The 19,544-nt window shown below is 38.9% G+C and overlaps 1 protein-coding gene across 6 annotated transcripts in view; it reads right to left on the bottom strand.

Annotated features, from left to right (window-relative positions):
* Window positions 1-19,544, bottom strand: part of MGAT5 (alpha-1,6-mannosylglycoprotein 6-beta-N-acetylglucosaminyltransferase) — a 140,269-nt gene that overhangs the window by 15,838 nt on the left and 104,887 nt on the right. For all 6 annotated transcript variants that reach the window (XR_010884609.1, XM_067299359.1, XM_067299358.1 and 3 more), the window contains exons 12-14: window positions 12,595-12,744; window positions 4,473-4,619; window positions 358-474 (exon numbers count right to left, since the gene is read on the bottom strand). Coding sequence is in view for 5 of the 6 variants with exons in the window: in XM_067299359.1 (XP_067155460.1) it covers window positions 358-474; window positions 4,473-4,619; window positions 12,595-12,744 (414 nt within the window). In the remaining variant the exon portion in view is untranslated. The remainder of the gene's footprint in view (window positions 1-357; window positions 475-4,472; window positions 4,620-12,594; window positions 12,745-19,544) is intronic.

Genomic DNA, 19,544 nt, shown 5'->3' with positions numbered 1-19,544 from the left:
TAAGGCTAGAAAATCAGTCAAAAGAGTTGAGCATATATTTGGACAGCGTGCAGTGCCCTAGGAATCAGCAGGGAAACTTCCTCACTGAACGCACAGAAAATACAGATTGCTCTGTAATTTACATATGAAATTCCCATTTCTTTATATATCCACAGATTTTTTTCTTGTAAAAACTTGACATATCCAGTACTAAATCATGATAATCAGATTCAGAGAGATGAAACAGAATTTTTTTTTCCTAATAACCTTCCAAAGAGCCGCACTGCTCTAACTAGACCGCCATTATAAGGTGCTCTACGTGCAGTACACGCTATGCTCTCCAGCGTTGATTACAGATTGAGAGAACACTTTTCTCACCTTTTGATTCAAAATTGCTTTCACTGCTTTCTCAACTTCGGAATGATCATTGATGTCTACAGTCCAGACGTGAGGCTTCCCAATGTAAACTTCGGCATAGGGATGCTGAGATGTCAGCTGAAAGGAAGAAATGATACCAGTAAAAAACAAGTGGCAAGATATCCTTCCCCATCTCGCTCTTCTCCAGATTTGTTGGATGAAGTACACAAAGATAACGCAATAATTCAGCTAGAATTTAAGTCAACATCATTCCTCCTAAGCCATCGTTCAGATTTTCTGCGTTTAGAGAGTGAATTCAGTCAGCAAACTGGAAATCAGAAAATAACACAGATCACAAGTAACATTTGCGTTACTTTGCGGCTTTGGTCTTCACAACGACAAACCCAGCATGAGATTTGCTGCGTACTGGAATTACTTTTACAACGAGGCCCTTCTTCCTCACGGAGCTGGACTAGAGCTCATTCACAAAGCAACCCCCAGGTTTCACAGCTTGTGATTGCTGCCAGTCCTGGTTAGACCTGTACCAGAGGTTTAAAGAGAAGTCGGCCTTGCCCTGTGTCACCTTCACCTTGCCCCGTCCCTGCTTCAAAACTCAAGCATTTCTAAACTTCTGCAAAGAGAAATGAGTAAAGCACCATTTCTATCACTTTGGATGAATTCTGATTCTCATTGCTGCCAGCAAAAGTGTGATTTGACCTCAATGACAGCATTAAAACTTAACTGATATTTTGCTCACTGCTTTGTCAGAAAACAATTTCAGTAAAGAATCAGCTAGATCAACTGGGATCAAGTTATATCAGAGATTGCTTGCTAGAAACTCTGTAACTAACAGGACAACACTGAAAATAAGATTTTGTGACAGTTGTCACAGAAATAAAAGAAATATGCAAATGGACACACTAAAAGGAAGCAAAAATTGCAGAAGAGAGAAGTACGTTTCACACTGACCTCAGAAGAAAACTGCTTTTAAAATAAAATAAAATATAGGAAAATCACTTTCTTTTTTTTTTTTAAATACAGCTGTCTTTTTATGCATGATATAAAAAAAACTAGACAGTAAGACTAGACAGTAGAAAAGCTCTGAGGCAGAAAACCGCATCTGCTGGAAAGACTCTTCTCTTGACCTAGGTATGTACCCTACTTGCTCTCTTGTGTGAATGCAAACCAAAATGCAAGAACTATTTAAAAATAAAATTGCCTGTCGTATTTTGTTTACGGACAGAAGCAGCCCGCCCTATAATTGTGCCCGGGACCAAGCGGCACAACCGTGGGCTCCGAGAGCCACCCCACAGCGGCCGCAGGGCCGGCTCCGCGTGGGCCCACACCGCGGCGGGGCGACGAGGGCCCGGTGACCCGGCGTGGGGCCGCGGCGCCGCTTCCCGAGGCGGCTCACGCAGCTGGCCGTACTCACCTGCAGCCCCCCGCGCCGGGCTCCCGTCTGCGGGCCTTCAGCTCCTCCAGAAAGCCCAGTCCTTCCGTAAGACCTGCAGATCTGAACCCTTTTCGGTAGTACTTCCACCACCATTAAACCTATACATACTTCAGAATCTGGGTTACCAGGACCGTCCGAGTTCGAGCGTGCTGAGGCCTGAGCTTTAGGTCACAGAAGCCACATTCCTAATGCTTTCCACAACAACAAAACACTTCTCCTGCACCTTAAAAATGTGACCATAGACGGCATTTTCAGTTCCACAAGGCTTGAGGAATTATGTTTTAGATCAGACTTTCTCTGACCCTCTCCGACCGCAACACTAAGGCCAGATTTGGAAGGTGAACAATTAAACTTCTCCGGCTATTAGGTGTTTAAGTATTAAGGGTAAATAGCAACGTATTTTCATTGCGCCAGCTATTCTGCACATATACTCTCAAAAAACATTAAGCCTCCTCCCTCATACAGAAATGCTTTAATCAGCCAGAGCTTAATATTTTAAACACTCATGAGATACTCCCTCTGCCTATAATTAAAACCTATAAAAATTCCTAAAAAATTTGAATTAATTTATGATTTCAAGTCTTTTTCTTCCTAAAAGCAGAAAATAATTTCTGTGGGAAAAAACACCCACATGTTTTAACTAGATTTAGCACACAATGTTTTATTTTTTTTTTTTTTTAAGAAATGGAGAAGAAATACCAGTACAAAACAAGCTATTTGATAGCGACTGGTTTCTTTTTTTCTACTTGGCTCTTTCCCCAGCAGAATGACCTTCCAAGACAAAACAACTGTTGACCTAAAATGAAAATTCTCATTTTCAATTTTCCTGCAGAGTTTTTGCTGGAGGATCTACCTTGAGGGCAGGGGGGAAAAACAGTTAACTTTTTTCTCTCTCTCTCTCTCTAAACAAGAGAGAAATAGTGACTTACTTACAAAGGCTACTTGGCAGAAGTAGCAAACTTGGCAGACTTTATTCTCAAACCTATCTTTGGATAATCAATCAATTTTCAGAATTACACAAACTTTTGTGCTCCTTTTCCACTTGAAAAAATTTGACAGAGGGATTTGAGAACTTTCTTACTTCCAAGGAGCCAGCACCTGGTAATGGGATCCAAACGCAGTTGTGGGAACCAGCTACGGAAAAGGCTGCTCTTAGGAGCAGGTCAGCTAAGCACATTAACAGAGCAAACAGCATTCACGGGGAACGCTCACGCCAGGGTTTTGTACTGAAGCAGTCAGGAGCGGTTAGTCTTCCCTGCGGGCCAGGTGTGCAGTATTTCTGTCAGTGCTGACACTTGCCAGAAGGACTTAGCCCAGCACTCCCAGCGCTAATATTCCTAGGGAAGAGGCGGGGGGGTCCTGGTGCTTTACTGAACCCAGCTGGTTGCTGCGCCAGGGCACAGAGGGACTGGAAGAGGGACAAACAACCGAGCAGCCCAGAGAAGAAAAGCTTCGAAAGATGCCAAGCCCAAGTTTAAACTAGCTTTTTTTTTTTTTTTTTTTTTTTTTCTTCCTGTTGCTGCCTCCTTTGTTAGTAATGTCAAACTATGAGAAAGGGCAAGTCTGGCCTCAGCGACCCGCACCTACCATTTGTGTAACGAGCTGAAAGGCAATTACAGCCATGGCTTGCCAAACCCTAAGTAATTTATATTCCTGGTTTAAAATGGGAAACTATCCTTTGCTTATCAACTACCCGGAGCTGCTCAGTACACCATTTAGCCAGCTGAAGCATCACTGCAGTGGGGAGATACTGCTGTGCAAGATTCCCTTTCTCCAAATATTACCACAGAGCTTTCCTTCAGGGAAGTGTGTAAAGAAAATATATATAAGCATTCTTTAATATACATGTGCAATAGTAATATGTGCACACACAGACCCCTATGAACAAGTCATGGTCACAAGCAAAAGTGTTCATGTCAAAAATGGCTACAGGCCTGCTAAATACTTGCAAGTTACAGGCCTAATTTTACCTACAGGGAAGCTAAATATTCCCAAGTCAGTGCCAGGATAAGGGGCCAGTTTACTTAGCCTCATTTTTCTCTTAATAGAGTCTAAATATCCTGGCTGTTTTGAAACCTTGAGGTTAGGTTTTCCTGTTCTCTTAAAAAGTCAGTTCTCCAAATGTATTTAGTATTCAACCACAAACACAGTGGGTTGTTAGCATTAACACCAGAGCTCAACAGTGCCTTGAGCAGATCTCTTCCGGAGGGGGAAGGAAGAAAAAAAAAAGAAAAAAAAACCATACACAAAAACCCTCAGACAACTTTTTTTATAATTTACTTAAACACTTCTTTACTTATTGCACAGTACAGAGTACTGTTTGTTTCTTCAACAAAATAAAAAATCCTTTCAAATTGACACATCTTATATAACATGGCATGGTCTGCTCCTGGGCGGAAGATCAGGTTTTCAAGTGAAGCTTAAATACATGATCTGTCAATAAGAACTAGCAGAATGTACATACAGATATGTAGAGCTAAAGCTTAACAGTATGTGAATGAAAAATTTTGCTTGTCCTATAAAAATAAGGATTGAAAATCCCATCAAGGGCTAAAGGAAATAACAGTTTTACACTTTTTGCAATGAACTGTGAATGTGCATGTGATTTTTCCTTTACTGTGGTACAAAAAAGAAATCCATAATCATTTGCAATACAGAAATTATCAACATTAATAGAGCTTACCTCTCGGAGCGTAGGCTTGCCTTTGAAAAATTCTGTATTCTTGCTACTTTTTGGTGGGCTGAATCTTAAATTTAGAAAAGCACATCCATTAGCAATAGCCTCTAAAGGAGCAGGCCCTTCATATGGGAATCCAAGACCAACAAACAGCTGAAAAATAGAAGAGAAACACCATGTTAATTTTTGTTCTTTACAAAAACTGAAAGCTAAGAGCTAACCTAAACAGCGATGCATTTCTAAAGGTACAAGCCTACAGAATGTAACATTAAGAAGAGAAGGGCTCAGTAACCTTCTATCATATTCTATAACAAAATTATTACGAAAATCATCACGCTGAAGGCTGTGAGGGATTGGGCTGCTCCCCCTCCTTCCCCTCACCTCCAGCCCAAGCAGTCCTGGAATGTCCTGTAAAACAGATTTGACAATAATCTTCTGTAATGAGCTGAGAAGGTTTTTCATGTAGCTGAGGCAACAACAGACCCTTTCAGTTATTTTGGGGGAAAATGTGATTTGGTGGTTTGATTGCTGTTCAAACGAAACTGCTGGGGCGCTCCTGTCGACTAGCAGGTACGGCTTTTCCAGCAGTGACCTCCCTGAACAGCTGCACCGCTGTATTCCTCTCTCCCCCACACCAGTTAATTTGTTGGTTTTGCCAGTATGAACACGCTCCTGCCAGACTGATTAAGCCTTCTAATTAAAACGGTAGATGGCAGCAAACATCAGCTGAAGACACTGTACCTCATCAGCAAGAGCTTGCACAAGATTAAGTGGATTCAATGCGTCCAAGGGCAATCGAAGGAGGAAAAATGCATCACAAAGCTGTTCTTCTTATCAGCTGTGATTACAGGTGCTCTAGAAAAGGTAGTGTTTTTTCTCCAGTGCAAAGAAATTTCATATTCACATTTCACAGTTGCACAGCAATTATTTAGATCTCTTTCCTGGTCTAGCATGATTAAAAACACTGAATTAAATACAGGGTTCTTTATTTTTATCTTAAAGTCTGACTATAACGAGAGAACGAAGGGCTCTGATTCATAACAGCTATGACTGCCACAAATTTCTCAGCACTGCTAAGTGACTTCACATACATATATATATAGCTATTGCTTTTTTTCACAGAAAATAAAGACCAAGCTTCGTAACAATTAGGATCGTGTATTCAGGACATATGTAGTTGAGGAGACCAAATTGTACTATTCAACATTAAGTTTTCCACAACATGGGAAGTGAATCCTAGTAACAAAAAATTGAAAACCAACTTTTTTTTCCCAGGAGCTTAGGTAAGGCTGCATAAAAATTTAAATAATCTTAATGTTGATGCATAAAACTGTAATCAGTCTTGTTGAGTATAGTCTTTGCAGCATTAATCCTTTGGCTCACGGCAACAGTAATATAAAATTCTGAGTTGGCTGACTTTAAAAAGAACGTTGGAAACCTCTGAATGGTTAAAACCTCTCACCTTACTTGAAGACATACAGTTTTTACTGTATGACGATGAGTATTGATATTTAGACTAAAACAAATCTTCTGGTTAAAAAAAAGTCACCTATCTGCAGAACATATCTTGGTTATCTTGCAGATTTGAATCTTACAGGAAACTCTCCAGTGCCTAACAGAAAAAGATCTGAACCACTATCTCAACAAAAGCTAGATTACGTAAACAGCATTTGCTATATATGGCAAAAGATATATTACCTTCCAATCAAAACAAGTATATGTTAATTTTCTTCTTGAAAGAAGCTTAATTTCAAGAAATGTCATCTCTTGAAAGTAATAACTTATGGGCACAAAATCATTTCAAACAATTGCACACAGGATGCTACTTTTAAAAATGCTCCTTAGTTCAGGCAGAAAACCAGCAGAGAACCAGCAACTAAAAACATCTGAAATATCAATTCTCCCATGATCCGGGTTGTCTGTTATGAAGAGAATGTCGGCTTCTTTGTTTTGTTTTTCACTTTTCTTTTTTAATAAACCACTGCTGTGCACTGCCGAGCAGTTTTTCGCCTGTTCTGACTGGTCCATGTATTCAGGAGGAAGCTCCATGGGGAAAGGAACCTGGTTCTGCGTGGTGACAGCACAGGGCACCCTGTCAGCGCTTAATCTATAATAAATAGCCTGCCACCTGCTTCGCATCCGTTTTCAAACCTTACGTCTAAGCAGCACCATACCTTTGAAGAGCGAGCGAGCGATGCACGGGATCGCTGCAGCGGTGCGGCTGCCCGCAGCCCCCGGCTCCTTCCCTTCCTGCAGACCCCCGAAGCCTCCTGCCATTCCCCACCGCACTGCCTTCGCCAGCCCAACCGACGGGCCCAAGGGCAGTCCTGACCCTGCTCCCCAAAGCTGCCCTTATAAATGTTGCTTGGTTAGGGAGCTAGTATTTTTTTTATGGCATAAACAGCAAAACTGAAGAATATCTTGATTGACTTGAGAAAGTCACATTCATGTGACATTCATGACGTGAAAGCAAAGCGTCAGCGAATGCAGGACCTTTCCGTTAATCTAGCCACATGATGCTCTCATTTACTAATCCTTTGAGTTATATGCAGCTTGTTATTTCTCAAAAGGGCAAAACAATCTGTTCCTAAAAGCGTAAAATGGAAATGCTCAATGTCACTAATTGAAAAAGAAGAGGGGAAAAAAATAGAAACAATAAAAGACAGAAAACTGACAACTATTTTCAAGTACCACTGAACAGACCTCCTTCCTCAGGGTAGTTTCATGCTGGGTGGAAGACAGGGCTCCCTCCCACTAGATGGTAAAGGTCAAGCACAGACTGCACCTCAGCAATTTTGTGATATAAAAACGCACACTTAGCGCGTACCGCCGCCTCCACAGAAGGTTGCTGACTACGGCTTTTAGGGTATTCTCTTGCTTGATGCTGGGCCGGACACCACGGCCTGCAGCTTCCGGCACACTATGGTTTAAGACCTGCACTGCAAAACTCCAAAGTTGAACTTGCTGATAATGTAATTGCTGGTACCCACGGTTCCACAACGTCAGCCCTCATCTCGCTTTAACGGCGGTGCGATTGCTATGCAGGGTACCAGTCTTTTATACTCTACCGGCAGATCACTGCTCAAAACCATTTCATTCAGTATGTGAGCATTTTGCTCAACTTAAAAATGTTTCCAAAAGCCAGACTCATTATTATTCATACACTGTTTTAAGTGTGCACACGCCACAGTAGGTTCTGTATGCTAAAGCCACATATAGCAAGACTGCTGCCAGGAGGAGCTTAGAGCATAGAAGTGCATCTACAGTAGATAACAGCAAATAAATGCAGATGTAAAATGGTTATTGGTAACAGCCTTTTTTTAAAGCCACTTTCCTGTTTGTATGGACTACTACCCCGGTGTCCTTGCATCTGCAGGTCTGCATGAATCAAAAAAGGGGTTTCACATCTGCAGTCTCACATGCCTAACTTAAATAAATAAATAACGCAGGTATTGAAACCCTTGAGCAGGAATACTTCAGTTTTCATAAGAAAGGCTCCTCAGGAACCTTTTCTGCCTTTACAGGGAATTGAATCCCTGTTACGGACTTTGAGGCTTTTGAGGTGGCCACCCGTATCACACCAGCTAAAACACCACTCGTCTCCGATTACAGCGCGTGCATTCCCTTCGCAGCGCAGTAGCGAAATGGAAGTGTCTCTGAAATGACAACTGCTTTACCACCACTTTTGGGGGGTTTTTTTGGAAAACCACTGACTTTCAGCCAACACTAAGCAATTTATTTGTGGAATTTGTGGCACCAGATCAGGCTGCTAATAAAAATGAGTACTTGAACAAATAGTCTTTATAAATTACAGCCAAAAGTACAAAATAAGGAGTAAAAGTTTTACTTCACTGACTGAATAGTTCTTACTGGCTGAATATTTAAGAGAAAGCTTTCACATTCCAGAGACTATTCTAAGTGCTATCGTCCCATAAACTCTTGTGTTTATCTTTTCCTCTTCCCTTTCTTACATTAGTGCACTTTATCTAATTTATCCTTTACGGTTGGTAGTTTTATCATTATTTTTGTATGCCTCCTTACTGAACTATTTTATATATTCTTTTCCTAACTACAGAAAGAAGAGGGTGGCAAAGACTATTGGGAACAATTTTGATAGATTTTCCTCATGAATATAAAATGTTTTTTGAAAAAGTCAATCCTTTCGTGACTGAAACATCTGTAGAATAGATTCACTATAGTTAAATGACTGTTCAGCTGCTTTTGTGAAGTATGTGGAATTAAAAAGTATATTACTTTATAAAAGACAATATGAAAAAAATTTAGAAGTTCATTTTCCTATTTCTGCTTATCCAACATTGGAATAGGATTTGTCTGAAACTACCTAATCAAGGTATTGCACCTAGCTTTATGAACCGCCATTCAGAAACCGTAAATTCCATTTACTAGCAAAAAATAGATTCCCTCAAAAATTGACTGTGAATTGAAGTAAAAAGTTCTATCTGAACTTTCTCTAAAAGAGGAGTATTCCTCAAAAATTCAGAACTGGTGCTCCCAAGACAGCCTGGTCCTAGTCCTCCAGCTGCCCACTCGGCAAGAAGCCAACGAAGTTGGCCGGAGGCCGCCAGCTTGCCTGCCCTGTTTTCCTCTACGTGATGAATGGGTTCACATCATCTCATTGGGAACTGCTGACATGTCTCGTCTTTGTCACGCACTACACAGCTGAACTAGCCATGACGAATATAAAACAGCCCCCTCCTGTCTGGAAAACACACGTGCTCTGAAATGCATTGCTTCGTATATACACTAGAACAAAATTGCGCCTCCGTGTTTTTGAGATTAATTGTGCCCAGCATCAGCTCCTTCAGGGAGATTAAATGCATTTTGGCAATGCAAAGCTCTGACCGAGAATCACCATTTAGCTGTTACCTATGGCTATTTTGCTCTAGGGGCAAAACACAGCAGCAACACCAGCGAGTACCTTGCAATGGGTGAGCTGGTAATTACCGCTTAGCTCTGACTTTCTAAGAACGAGATCACTTGTCAACTGACCTGACAAAAGCTTGCTAATACAATGTTGAAATCACAGGCAATGAAAGACAATCCCTGCCCTTAAGTCTAAAAACATTTGTTTAGAAAAAGAAAAATCTGAATGTTTCTGGAAGCTTAAAGACAAGGTTTGTTGCTTAGACACAGCGAACAGCAGGCCTGGATGGTCCAAGCGAGCCCTGTAGACCCGGATGTTGTCATCAGGGAGTTCCGGCTCCTGCTATTCACATGCCTTCATCAGGACACTGATCGTCTAGTGACAAAAAAACCCCATAACTAAATTCATTACAGGGATTTGGTCATGTTGCCTAGTGATTAAAGTGATTATGATTAAAAAAAGAGTTTTTTTTTAATTTTCTACCAGTGTCCTTGAACATCACGGATGCATGTGCACATGTACACAAAGCTTCCCTGGCTACAAAGCTCCCGTTCAAGTCAGCTTGATTTTTGTGCAAAATTGCACTTATTTTTGCAATCCAATCCCAGGAACTGTTCTTTCATGATTGACTCGATATAAACATGATCAATCCACACACGCAGCAGTTGTCTAAGCTAGACAGGTGAATGATAAAAAGGTGGTGTTTTATGCTAAGCTATGTTAAATTATTCTCTCTTAAAGTACACCAGAACCAAAAACTGTGAATGTACAGGCAACAAAAATACTTAGAGCAAGTATGTCCATGAAAGGAGATGAACACAGAGTCAATCATATGCTAAGGCAGAACAGCCATTGTACTTATGAAATACTAAGCATCAGCTTAGTAAAATAAATATTCAGTTCCAAATGAAAAAAAAAAGCCCAAATTAATTAGATGGTAAGTCTCAATTTCCACTTTCAGTCTCAGGATGTTGCTGCTTTACTTTTTCTGTTAAACTAAATATACTGGAACAATTAAGTATTAGGCAGTAAAAATAAGAGAAATAATTACTCATGGTGCAATAAGCCATATTTCATTTCATTTGGTTGCGACATCAGAAATACATTTCACTCTGATCTGTCTGACAATGAAAGACGACAAATATTAGGAGAAGTGGATGGATTCGTAGCTGCCTATCATGAGGTTACAATTTTGTTAGCCTGGCTGCATTTTTTTATTTTTATTTTTAAAGGAACAACTTTGGTCATTTGCAAATCTGCTAACAAAAGTTGAAAAAGCTATATGAAAATATTATTTATAGATTTATTTTAAAATAATAAAAAGAAGGTTTATTAAGAAAGTGTATCAAAAAGGTTATTCGACAAAAACACTAGCTATCTGATATGGGGGTCTGAAACACATTGATGTGTTTCTTAGTGCCATCTGCGAAAAAATACAAGTTCTAAAAGGATTTTCCCCAGTGTTAGAAAGAAAAAAAAAAAAGATAAACGATGCACAGCAATAGTATGGAAAATTACTAAAAATTGCAAATGTTTGTAGGACACTGAGTGCAGCAGAGCAGAGATCCATGTTTTTTACAAAAATACAAACTATGAAAAATACAGCAGCTTACTGATCTCACGAGTACTTCACAATCACAAGCTAGTATCTTCCAGCTGGTATTGAAAGACTGGGTTTATCAGTCCAAGTGTGGAGTTAAACTAGTAGGGCTGCTTGCTCTGCCATAAAGCCCATGTAACTCTGCAAGCACGGTGCTGAGCTGCATAATATGTATGTATCAACTTCGATTTGTCCTAAACTAAGTGCATCTGTACATTGCATCCTGGAGCACAGCAAATAAAACCAGTAACAACCACAAGAGCTAGCTACTTAATATTGAAAACCAAGATGTTTAGCATAATAAATGTAAGAGAGCTGATAAAGAATTAGAGATGAAGGCCGTTATTCAAATATAACTAGTATTACAAGCCGTACTTTGCAAATTATAAGGACGTCAGCAATTTTATAGAAAGTTCATCGGCTTATTTTACTATTCCAGTGAATAAAATGCATTTTCTCAGAAAGAAGTCACTGTTTGTACTAGGGGTTTTTATAACGTCAATATTCTACCCACGTTAGTACTATGATTAACACAGTGATTTCATACTCTATACAAGCAAAAGCTGGGTAGTCTTAGTTATGCCTATGATGAAAGTAAATGTTGACCTTTTTAATCCGCAACATTATGTGTATCTGTATGCATTAAGTACATACACACAGTGGTTGCCTTTAAAAAAATCGTAATTTGCCAACAGCTGTCACGCAGACTTCAAATTACCATTTTTTCCCTAAATATTTCAAAAAAAGAGATCTCTGCAGTAGTGTCAGATAAGTGGGAGTTGCTTGCTTTTTTCTTTTCTTTTTTTTTTAATAGGTTTTTATATAGAAGTGCACAGCAAGAAACCCATCGACAACAGGGAGTAAGTGGTAAGGTTCCATACATTTTGCCAATTTTAAACACACAAACCATTTCTTTCACCAACTGAAAGTTAAACATTTTATTTAAATGCAATCTACTGAAGCGTTTCAACGCTGTAAATTGTTCCACAAAGATTAGGGAATGGCACAGAAAAGCCCACAAAGCATTCTAACTACGGGAACAAAAGTTTATTTATTTAAATGTACACACTGCCCCTTATCTTGAGTTCCTTTGACTATGGGGCTACAGGCAAAGCGCTCTCTATCTCTCTCTGCACAACTGGAGCAGAGGAAGGAGATGAACGGAGAATGAAGTGCCTGCCTTTCATCTTCTCTCTCCTTGAGAGTAGGGTCACTCCAGGTTAAAGCCATTGGTAGGGCAGAGCAAGCATACCCACTGAACAGCTGTCAGACGACACCTAACTTCCAATTTACAGAGCTAAAACAAAAGCACATTCTCAGATGATAATCTCCGAGCTGAGTATCACGTTTAGGAAAAGAAAAAATGCATTTATCTATGTTTTCCAAGCTGGTTGTAAAATGTCTCTCCTAGATTGTAGGCTGTGGTTCCAATTTTCTAGGAATAGCTGTCAATCCACAAAACGTGGACATGGTGAAGAATGTATTCTCGGTACTCAGAAGCAATTTAAACCCTTTTTTATTTGGCTGTTCGTTTTTCCAACGTATTAAAATTAGGAACTCAATCATAGGAGATGAAATGCATGCATTTCAGACACTATCTGTTTTTAGCTATTTTAGTCATTTCTCTGTCTTGCCAAACTTACTTTGGTCTCTCTCAGGAGAAACTGCAAATCACGCCCACTGAGTATACCGTGGTTTTTTACGTAGCCGGGCATATGAATAGTGCTCGTCCCATGAACAGTTCCATGGACTTCCATATAGGTGTGAATGATGTCCAGATAAGCCTTCTTATCCTGTAATAGCAACAACAAATTAAGTTTGTTTTAGTCTTTACACATTTCAAGTAGTAGTGTTCTAGCAGAACTTTTTCATCTCCTGTACCAGAGAGATACCTCCTGTGCCAGAAAGGGAAGAAGTTCACTGGTTCTTCTATTTTATTTTTTTGATTCCTATTGTATTTGATCTTTTATTACACTAGTAGTTTTGTTTTTTTTACTAGATTGGAAGAAAGCTGAGGCTTGCTTTATTTATAGTAGATGTAGAAATAAATCAGTATCAAAAGTACCATTAATTTTTAATGGGACAAAAAAAACAGGCCCCTGGATAGCTGTAATCTCAGCACTGCTTAAACATACTTACCCTAAAAATACTAAAAAACCCATTCTGAAACATCAAATGCATAACTGTATAAGCATTATTAAAGGTGACAGGCATATGCACCACTTCAATGTTATTACTTATGCAAATTCTCTGTACTTATACAGAGCTGGGCACGTAAGTGCATAGTTAGTTCTTAAAAAAATAGTTCTCTGCACACTAGAGTTGTCACTCTGCTTTTGTCAGGGATGCAACATAATTAATTATTGCTCACCTTGTTTGTGAAGAAAAGGGTTAATCTCACCTTAACAGAGCTGCACTCTTGCCACCTGAATACACATCTTTATCTAAATACCTGACAAGTCCCATACAAATATTTCACTTACTTGAAATTTCAAAGGGATTTGGAAAAGACTAGTAAAGACAACCAGAAAAGTAGTAGTGGATTTTGTTTTGCCTTTAAAAAAATAAAACAAGAAAACTGTACACCACCCTAGTCTGCAAACAAGAATTACTTTAATTTTCAATGCCATATGGGTTGGGTTTTTTGAGTCTTAAAAACTACTAACATTCCAAAACCAATTAGCTAAAGACTGTATTTACAGCCAGTATGCAGCACAGATCAGAGAGACTTTCCCTCAATATTTGCACATAGTCTCAGTAATAACTCTAAAATCAAGCAACAAGTTTCTTTACTTTTTGGCAGGAAGAGAGTTTTTAAGAATTCTACTTTCACTCACTATTTTTGTCCCATAATTCTGTACTGGTCCTTCACGGCCCTATGGGAAAGCTGCCCAACAATTTTAATGAAGTTCATTCAAAGGGCAAGTAGACTGGGAAAATCCTGTTGTTTCAAATCCTGGAGCAGTATGATACCAGGCCTAGGTGAATAAATGTTTCGTTGCTAAATGGATTGGTGATATACATTTGCACATGCAGGGTATTTAATGACAGATAACAACTGGCTTCTAGCTTTAGCTCCTCTGCTGGTAATAATGTTTGTGATGAAGTGGATGGCCTGCTCCGTTATTAAATCGCTCTGTTCTGGTAGCTATGCCCACGATTACACTATACAGAGAACGTCCTGGGCTAAACACACTATAAAATAGCCAACAAATGGATACAACTGTGCTTTCCTGTTCGACAAGAGTATCTGATACCTGGCATGTGCATGTACAGACTGTCAAGTAAAAGAAGTTTTTTCTAGCCCTGGAGGAGGTAAGAGGACAAGGATGAAGGAGCTATCTCATTGCTTCAACAAAACCTTTAATCCACAGAAAACAAAATTTTGTTGATTAAGACAACAACTTCAGAGTCTGTCTCAGAAATTAGTACAATAACCTTCACACAGTTAAATATTCTTTCTTCTCGCCCCCTCAATGCAAACACATTTTCTCAGGGTGGAAGGTGCAGAAAGGCAAAGAGTAAACAAAAAGCTTTTGCACGTTGTATTTCAATGGATGCAGTACAACAGAACTGCTATCCTGGGAAACAGTTGAGAGAGATCTAAAAGGCTATGTATAAACACAGCTGTCTGGAAAGTGAGTTTTCACATTTGAAAGCCCCTTGTAGCTGCTGATGCAATTTTCATTTCATCAAATTGCCCAAATACCTGAACTACCACTTTTTATTTCTAAATAGAATAAACCAAGCATAAAAAGGTGAAGTGATTTTTCTCTTTCACGATCATTTAGCAGACTCGTCAGAGAGATCCTGAATCCGAAGCCCACTGTTCTCTGAGTGTGCAGTCCTAAACTCAGGACACTAAGACCAACTCAAAATTTGGTTATGAAACCAGGAAAAGCAGTTAGGAGGTCAACTCATCATTACACGAAATCAAGCCTAATACAAACGACTGCTTGAAACGATGGGGGATTAGAATACACGATCCACAAGATTGTTCTCCATCCTATATTTTTAAGTGAAATATTAACCCTGTAAATAAAGCATGAAAAACAATCAGTCTCTCTACAAATGCCACACTGTTGTCCTTTTACTTCCCTATTTTTATCTTATTTTACAGCACCATATTTTTTATAGCTTGTTACATGTTGTCTCCAGAAACGGTAGCTCTGGGTAAATTATGTCTTTTACATAGGGGTCTCCAGCCACAGTTTGTCAAATAATTAACTGGGTCAGCAGCATCTTGCTGGCCACCTTCTCTCCTGGAAAAGAAAATGCTGTGAACGCTAGATGATTCATGCCGGTAACTGCAGATTGCTTTGAACTTATGTCTTTCATGAAGGCCACTGATAAACGTGAAGGATGTACCTGCGTACGCGCCGTGTGCAGAGCAAGAGCAGCAAGGCAAACATCTCCAGCCACTGAGAGACAGGCTGCTCTGTGCAAACCGACTGTGCGTGCTGTAGGCACCGTGGCGTGCCAGAGCTCGGCTGTCCCCTGTCACCAGATGCACTCATCAGGAGAAGTAGCGCATCACTGCTTTAAAGCACTGTAAATGACAGCCACTGCAATTAAGCACAAAACCAAACCCACTAGCTTGGAATACACACACACCTAGAGCTGTCGGATTATTCTCAGAGCTTCGAAGGATATTTCTTCCTTCCAGTTGTAGGTGCTTTACAAACTTCATCAAACCCACACGGGAGAGACATGGCCTCACTGCCTCTGTTCAGACACAAAAATGTTAGGGGGCTTGCTGGAGACCACAGAGTAAGCCAAAGGGAAAGTATAAAACAGACATTGTTGCTGTTACTGTTAATTAACATAGATTGCTTTAGAAAACAAAAGCCTGTCCAATTTTTTATTTTTCTTTTAACTTCAAATTTGAATGACTGAAAAAGCTGTTTCTCCTAGTATTTGTACGGGAACATAATTGGAAACTGTGGAGAAGCTCATATTTTGTTACCATCACAGCATTTTTTTCCTTACGAATGTTCAGGAGAAATATAAACGGGGCAGGCTGTTCTTGTTTCCCAAATGCACTAGTGGTCTACTGCTAGAGGCATCCCATAATGCTGCCTGCCAAAGCCGACGAGTTACGCTCCAGCTTCTATATGTGGAAACAGAGAGGGCTCTGAAGCATAGGTACCAATGACAACATGATCTATCGCCTACTGTAAGAACTATAAAACATCACCTCGGACCTGGGCAGCTAAACTGGTAACACAAACGCACTCGAACTCAAGAAAAATATGAGAAGCAAGGAACTAGAAAGAATAAAATCAGTATTACATAAAATTTTAACTACTTATTTTAATGATTTAAATGAGAAAATTACTAACCTCTGTTATAGAAAATTAAGCAGTTTTAAAATAAAATATTTATTATAAAAATTATCCAGTCTTCACAACCTTTCTCAAGGTTTCTGTGGAACTGCACTTCTGGGCATATGACTCTTCAAAGGTCGCTTAGATTCAAAAAGCAATTTTGGAACAAAAATCCATGAATCACTACTGAACACAGTCAGTACCTCTGGCCCAAGAAGTCCGTGAGCCGCTAGTCTCTGGTGGCTGCAAAATGTCCTGGATTTTGCATTTTTCCTTACACATCAAGTCTCAGCTACTGTTGGAGTCAGAATACTGGACTTGGTAAGTTTTTGATTTGACCTGGCCTTGCTGCCACCATATTATCTTAAGTATTATCTCAAAGATGAACATATATATACACACCATCTTGTCCTCTATACCACCACTTGCTTTCCACAAAATAGGGGATACAAGATTTAAAAAAAAACCAAAAAAAACCCCCAGCAGCATACCAAGATAAGATGAAAAGAATAGACTTCTATTCTTTAATTATAGCAGCACTTTTGGAGGCAGAGGGAGGGTTTTGGTAACAAAAACACATAAGAAATATTTCATAATAAATTCAAATTATATAAGCAGCTGCATGAACTATATTCAAAATTCAATATACAATCAATCAACACAATTTAGGAAAACATAGCAAAAGCAGTGACAAAATGGCACATTTTAAGCATTTCTGCAAGCACAAACAAAACAATAAATTAACTATCCATAACCATAATTGAGAACATTATTTAAGCATACAACTGACTTCTTTCCCAATTCATAGTCTAAAACCACAGATAAAAAAAATTGGGATCCAAAGTAGCACCGATTTTTCCATCCATAATATTTAGAAAAATCATAGGACATTTAGATTGGGTAGCTGTGTTTCCATCTCCACAAGATAGGGCAGCTACTGCAGAAGACTGCACTATAAAGGCTTTCTCCTCACAAAGCAAGACTTTAAGATAAACATGCATAAGTAAGGGAACGTATTCGTAAAAATTTTACGAATTGGTTTTGAAGCCACAGAGTAAAAACAACAACAAAAAAACAATGCTCAAAAGCTGAGAAAAAAATTTTATACCTCAAAAGAGCAACCCTCTTTCTTTTAATCAAATGAAAAATTTAAAGAAGAGTTGGAACCAATAGCAGTGTCTTTCCTTTCTTCCCTGCACATAAAAAATTGTCCAACTCCTTCACAGGTGGTCTTTTCTCAAACAAAAAAGAAACTCAGAAAGCGTAATCCCTCCTTTATTCTCTTTTTGACTTAGTCAAAAACTGCTGCTTTCATAATCATCTATAAAGTACCATTAAAACAACATTACCATTTTATACCTTACAGAAATCTCACTAAAATGTGTCCTTTTGCATTTCAAAAAGTCTTGAATTGACGAATTCCTCCTAGAAAAGTGTAATTTCAGCTCATAGAAGTATAAATTGTAATAAACCTGTTCACAAGAATAACCATGGTAAATTTTTCCATTCCAAACATTACAAAATTTGAATTAAAAAAGTGAGAGAATCTAAATACAGCATTTATAAATAGAAAGGCTACAAATAAATGAATCAAGAAATGTGCTTTGCAAACAAATGCATTATTGACATTCCTTCAACTCTGTTAAGCTACTTCCTGAGTTTGCTTGCTTGGGTGGGGATATAAGTTTTCCTTATTCTAAATCATTTGACATTATGTCCCAAATTTTTAGTTTCTCCAAAATGAATTCAAAGAGAAAAGATTGTGGGCTACAGGCTAGTAACACAGAATAACAGAGTTTGGATCAGACTGTGCCATTCACCCCGTATCTGCTGTCCATAGTGCAAATCAAGACAGCGCATGAAAGTTCACCACATCAAAGAGGAGCCAATTATTTCTCCTCAGACTCAAAATGAAAGAGTAACAGTAACAGTCACACAAGTCTTTTCTGAAGCATTTTTTCCAGCAGTAAAAATAAGCTTGCCATTCAAGAAAGACATTTTTGTTGATCACTGACTGCAGAACTGTTATTACCGTATGTCAATTATTTCCACCTACTTCTAAAAGCTTCACGATAAGGCCTTTCTCATCAAAGAAATCAAATGACAACAGTCTGACAAGTCTTTCCCTAAGACAACGTTGACAGGAAGGCACAGCTTGAAGGGCTGAAGCTTTAAGTTCAGCAGATGAAAATGTAAGAAGTATAAACGCTACAATAATACACGGTGGAAAAGCATGACTCATGAAGAACTAAACTGTGCTTTTACTTTTCTTGATGTGGTACAGGGTGGGCACCAACAACTCTGCTTTTCCATCAGTTTGGCAGTCCGAGGTTATCATAGATTTTTGCAATTTTAGACCACTCAGACACCTTCACAGAACACTAGATATTCAGCAGTGAACGAAAGCAAACACCACAGGGGCAGAGCTACAGGCCAAACACGTTACAGAAGAGTCTGAGCCAGCGTCCTAACCTGGTTTATGGGGCTGAAGTTCAGACTGCAAAGCATACATAAAACAGCTCGTATACTCAGTCTCACCTCACACTAAAAAAGTCAAAACACAATGATTGTATAAAGCTTGATGAATGTTTTTTGGAAAAATAAGAACTACTGGCATAGATCTTTGTGTATTTCCTAAACAGGTAGTGGTAAGTCTAGAAGTCCTAACACCTGGATGATTATTTGCCAAAGTGTCAAGTCCATGGCAAGCCAAAGTCCAGTGGTATATAGTGTATGACAATTATAACTCTAAAGTGAGATTATGACACAAATGAATATTGTGTAAACTTTGAAAATCTCTCTTTTCAAGAAGTGTCACGCTGTCAAAGACTTTTCAAGAAATCCTTGAATAATGGAATTCCTGTTCTACAGAGGAAACTAAAAGAGAGCACAAACACTGGCAAATTCAGTGTAAAACAGTATTAAGAGAGCTAAACATATAGTGAGTGATAAGTCACTAAGAACAGATGATGTCTCTTGGAGCTCAAATATGAAACTGTCGAACTGTTAACCGTGGAGTACTTAATGCAGACTACTGAATTAAAAAAATGGATTTGGTGAAGATTTAGTAATTATAGATTAGCAAGTGTTTTACAGTCAACAAATTAGCTGAAACTTAGAACACAGAATTATGTCTACATAACTATATTAAAGATAATAGAATAAGGATACACAATTCTTTTTGCAGAAGGAAATTCTCTCTCAAATTGGTAGAGTTCTCTGAAGAAGCCAATCAGTGTACAGAAAAGGATGATTCAGTTTGTGTA

The sequence above is a fragment of the Apteryx mantelli genome, chromosome 6, assembly GCF_036417845.1.
Source record: "Apteryx mantelli isolate bAptMan1 chromosome 6, bAptMan1.hap1, whole genome shotgun sequence".
Classification (NCBI taxonomy): Eukaryota; Metazoa; Chordata; class Aves; order Apterygiformes; family Apterygidae; genus Apteryx; species Apteryx mantelli.
This window is presented reverse-complemented; position numbering and strand designations above follow the sequence as displayed.